The sequence below is a fragment of the Athene noctua genome, chromosome 33 (assembly GCF_965140245.1).
Source record: "Athene noctua chromosome 33, bAthNoc1.hap1.1, whole genome shotgun sequence".
In the NCBI taxonomy this organism is placed as follows: Eukaryota; Metazoa; Chordata; class Aves; order Strigiformes; family Strigidae; genus Athene; species Athene noctua.
In genome coordinates, this window is record NC_134069.1 from 484,887 (window position 1) to 489,059 (window position 4,173).

General features: G+C 64.7%; 1 protein-coding gene across 1 annotated transcript; it reads right to left on the minus strand.

The window, feature by feature from the left end:
- Positions 1-296: 296 nt before the first annotated feature.
- On the minus strand, positions 297-4,173 carry LOC141972488 (kallikrein-8-like). Its single transcript, XM_074930364.1, has 6 exons — positions 3,776-4,173; positions 2,728-2,781; positions 1,768-1,915; positions 1,205-1,458; positions 760-896; positions 297-523 (listed from the first exon to the last, which is right to left on the minus strand). The coding sequence occupies exons 2-6, from the start codon at positions 2,768-2,770 to the stop codon at positions 371-373; spliced, it is 735 nt and encodes a 244-aa protein (XP_074786465.1). The 5' UTR covers positions 2,771-2,781; positions 3,776-4,173; the 3' UTR covers positions 297-370.

The following is a 4,173-nucleotide window of genomic DNA, read 5'->3' on the forward strand; positions in this document are numbered from 1 at the left end:
CCCCATGGTGGGACCTTCAGATCAGCCCCATGGTGGGGTCACCAACTCAACCCCATGATGCGGCCAAGGGGTCTCCTCCCAAGATGGTGGAGCCGGGTCTCCTCCTGCCCCCCACGAGCCGTGGGGCCGCTCAGGCCACCTCCCCCCGTTAAAGCCACGTCTAAAAGCCACGTCCAGAAACTTTATTCACGGACATTTTTCAACAAGACCCCCCCACCCCAACCCCCCCAACCCCACCCAGGGCACATGTCCCTGCGCTCGGACCGGCCGGCTGCGGGGACCTTGGTCGGGGAGGAGGAGGAGGAGGAGGGTGGGGGGGTGTGGGGGTGTGTGTGTGTGTGGGGGGGTCCATCCGTGGGGGGACGGGGTCTCAGTTCCTTCTCATGGTGTCCTGGAGCCACCAGGTGTATTTGCAGAGGTTGACGTAGACGCCCGGTTTTTTGGGGTCCCCGCAGACACCCGGACCCCAAGAGACGATACCCTGGAGCCGCCCGTCACACATGAGGGGTCCCCCGGAGTCACCCTGAGGAGGAGAGAGAGAGAGAGAAGAGGGGGGGGGTGTTGGCGTGGAAGTGGGGGGGGGTCTGCCCCAAGAATCACCCCAAAATCTGGGGCCGTTTCAGGCCTAGAAACGCCCCCACCCAGGAGATTCTCTCCTCTCCCCACCCTTTGACACCGCCTGCACCGAGTTGTGCCCGTTCTCGTGGGTTCCTCATGCCGGGGGGGTGTCTGCCCGCCGTGGCCGGAGCTTGGACCCACCTGGCAGGAGTCGGCCCGGCTGCGGGACTCGCCCGCGCACACCATGTTGGCGGTGATGGAGTCGGGGTAGATACGCCGGCACTGCTCTTCCGAGACGATGGTGACCTTGGTGCAGTGGAGGTCCTCAGGGAAGGTCACTGCGGGTGACAGAGGGCGCGAGGTCACCCGAGAGGGGGACGGGACACAAACGGATCAGGTGATCCAGCCCGGATCCATTTTGAACCCTTTCTTAGCCCTCGAGGTTCCTCTCCCGTCTGTCGGCTCCGAGGAGCTCCGAGGCGGGTTCAAGGGCACCTAAAGGTCAGAGTGAGTCCAACAAGAACTGCGAGGGGAATTCTGGGAGGGGAGCTCGGACATCTGAGTCCCTCGGGGAGGGGCTCCCTCAACGTACCCCAAGACATCCAGAACCCCGAATTGACCCCCGGGAACCCCCAAGGTTTCGTACCTTCAGGGCTGGTGGTGGACCCCCACCCTGAGATCTGGCAGGTCTTGCCCGGGACGGGGCAGCGGGAAGCCAACGGCAGCGGCTTCACGTGCTTGTTGACGTGGATGGGCAGGAGGAACTTGATGAGCATCAGGTCGCCATCTTTGTTGGTCTCGTTGTAGCGCGGGTACCTGAAGACCTTGGCCGAGCGTCGCCACTGCTTGGTGTCACCCGAGTCCTTGTGGCTCTGGCCCCCCAGACGGACATTGATGAAGCTGATGGGATCAGGGTTGGGGGGGTGTGTGTGGGGGGGGGGTCCACGTTGGCCACGGGAACCCCCACAAAGCGGTGGGTGAGCCCCAAGAGGCAGTGATAAGGCTTTGGGTTTGCCCCCCCCCCCCAAAAAAAAAAAAAACAAAACCAAGAGGGCAGAATTTGGGTTATAAAGAGGCAGAAAAGGGGCAGAGTGAAGCCCACTGAGATGCCACCAACCCTCCCGACCGAAAGCAAGACCCCGGGTGCCACCCGGACCCATTTCTGGTCGGTCTCAGCCCATCGACACCCAACCCAACGTGGCCTCCTACCCGGGGACGTGGCAGTGGGCCGCTGTCAGCACCCAGTTCCGGTCCACCAGCGTCCCCCCGCAGATGAACTTCTCGCCTTTGAAGAGGGCAGCCTGCCAGGGCAGGTCGCAGGAGGTCCCCTCGATCACCCACAGGACGTTCCTCGAGGCTGTGGGGACAAGGGGAGGTGACACGGCTTGACACGGGGGGGGGTCTGGGCCCCATCCCCTGTGTCCCGTGAGCACCGGACAAGGAGGCGAATCCGTGGTGGAAGAGGCGAGTCCAGCTTGGGAGGGACCAGAAGGTCCCTGGGGGCGGACAGGGGCCACCTGGGAGAGATGAGGGACCCTGGGGTGAACGGGGGAAGGTCCCGTGGGTGGACTTGGGGGTCTCCTGGGTGAACGTGGGGCTCGTGGGGCAGGTAGGAGCTCCGCTGAGGCGGACACAGGTCGCGCGGGTGGATGGGGGGTCTCGGGTGTGGTTGGGGAGCACCCAAGGTGGGTGTGGGGCAGTCCCGTGAGGAGATGTGGGGTGCCTTGGGGTGGTTGGGGGACACCCACGACAGACAAAAGCCCCCAGGGTGGTCTTGGTGGTCCCTCAGGTAGACGTGGTACCCTTGGCATGGACACGGGGGTCCCGCAGGGGGACGTGGGGGGGTCTCCTGGGGGGACGAGTGACACCCGAGGTAGACGTGGGGGTCCCCCAGGTGGATGTAGAGGTCCCTGAGGCAGATGTGGGGCGGACACAGGGGTCCCACGGACAGACGTGGGGCATCAAAGACGGACGTGGGGGTCCCACAGGTGGACGCGGGTTATCCAAGGGGGACATGGGGGTCCCGTGACAGGACACGGGTCATCCAGGGGGAACGGGGGGGGGGGAGATACCTGCCCCCTTGGGGTGGGTGTGAGGGTGGATGTGGGGCAGCCAGGATGGACATGGGGGTGCCACGGGTGGAAATGGGGGTCCTGGGACCTCTCCTACCTGTGGCTACCAGCGCCAGGAGCAACACGAGCAGGACCTTCATGCCGGAGGGAGCTGCGGGGAGATGGCGAGGGGGTGACTCCGGCCTTGGGTGGCTCGTGGGAGGGTGGGGAGGGGTCAGGGTGGGGGTGGGGACCTTTGAGGCCATGGGGTGTCTGGAGGGGGGGAGGTTAAGGGAGGATGAGGAGGATGGGAAAAGGGGGAAGGGAAAAGGGGGAGAGGGAGGGTGGGAAAAGGGGGAAGGGAAAAGGGAGGGGAAGGATGAGGGAAAAAGGGGGAAGGGAAAAGGGGGAAGGGAAAAGGGGGAAGGGAAAAGGGGGAAGGGAAAAGGGGGAAGGGAAAAGGGAGGGGAAGGACGAGGGAAAAAGGGGGAAGGGAAAAGGGGGAAGGGAAAAGGGGGAAGGGAAAAGGGGGAAGGGAAAAGGGAGGGGAAGGACGAGGGAAAAAGGGGGAAGGGAAAAGGGGGGGAAGGACGAGGGAAAAAGGGGGAAGGGAGGGAGGGAAAATGGGGAAGGGAAAAGGGGAGGGAGGATGGGAAAAGGGGGAGAGGGACAGTGGGAAAAGGGGGAAGGGAAAAGGGAGGGGAAGGACGAGGGGAAAAGGGGGAAGGGAAAAGGGGGAAGGGAAAAGGGGGGGGAAGGACGAGGGGAAAGGGGGAAGGGAGGGAGGGAGGGAAAGAGGGGGAAGGGAAAAGGGGAGGGAGGATGGGAAAAGGGGGGAGGGAGGACGAGGGAAAAAGGGAAGGGAGGAGGGGAAAAGGGGGAAGGGAAAAGAGGGGAGGGAGGACGAGGGAAAGGGGGAAGGGAGGAGGGGGAAAGGGGAGAGGGAAGGACGAGAAAGACCAGAGGGAAGGAGCGGGCAGGGCTGAGAGAAAGGAGGGAAGGCCAGGAGCTGCCCAGCGCGTCCTCCCCCCCCGCCCAGGGCCACTCTAGGGACACCCCCCTCCTCCCAGCCCCCCCCCCCCCCCCCCACACCGGGTGTCACCCAACCCTCTCCCTCCCCCCCCCCGCCACCACCCCTCCTCAACCCCAGGGCTTCATCTTCCTACCGGGGGTTGGTGTGGGGCCGCACGGCCACGGGGAGGGGAGGCTCCACCCGAGCTGGTAAAAGCACCACGGCCGCGGGCGCGTCTTCCTCCTGCCACCGCCAACCCTGGGTTTTTATCTGGGGCCGGAGGAGGAAACGGCTTCCTCCGCCTTCTCCTCTAATCCGGCCACGGCTCCGGTATCTTCCGCCCGGCTCCAGGAAACCCGGGCCGTGGCGTGGCACCATCGGATTGGGGGCCGGGGCCGGGGTGAAGGCACAAGGGTGGTGGGATTGATGCCAAAATGGCTGCTCGGGGGGTGTCAGAACGTGGGGGTGGGTGAGGATGGGCGGGAGGGAACCAAGATGGTGGGATTGACCCCGAAACGTGGTTCTTCGGTGGGTACCAGAACGTGGCGGTGG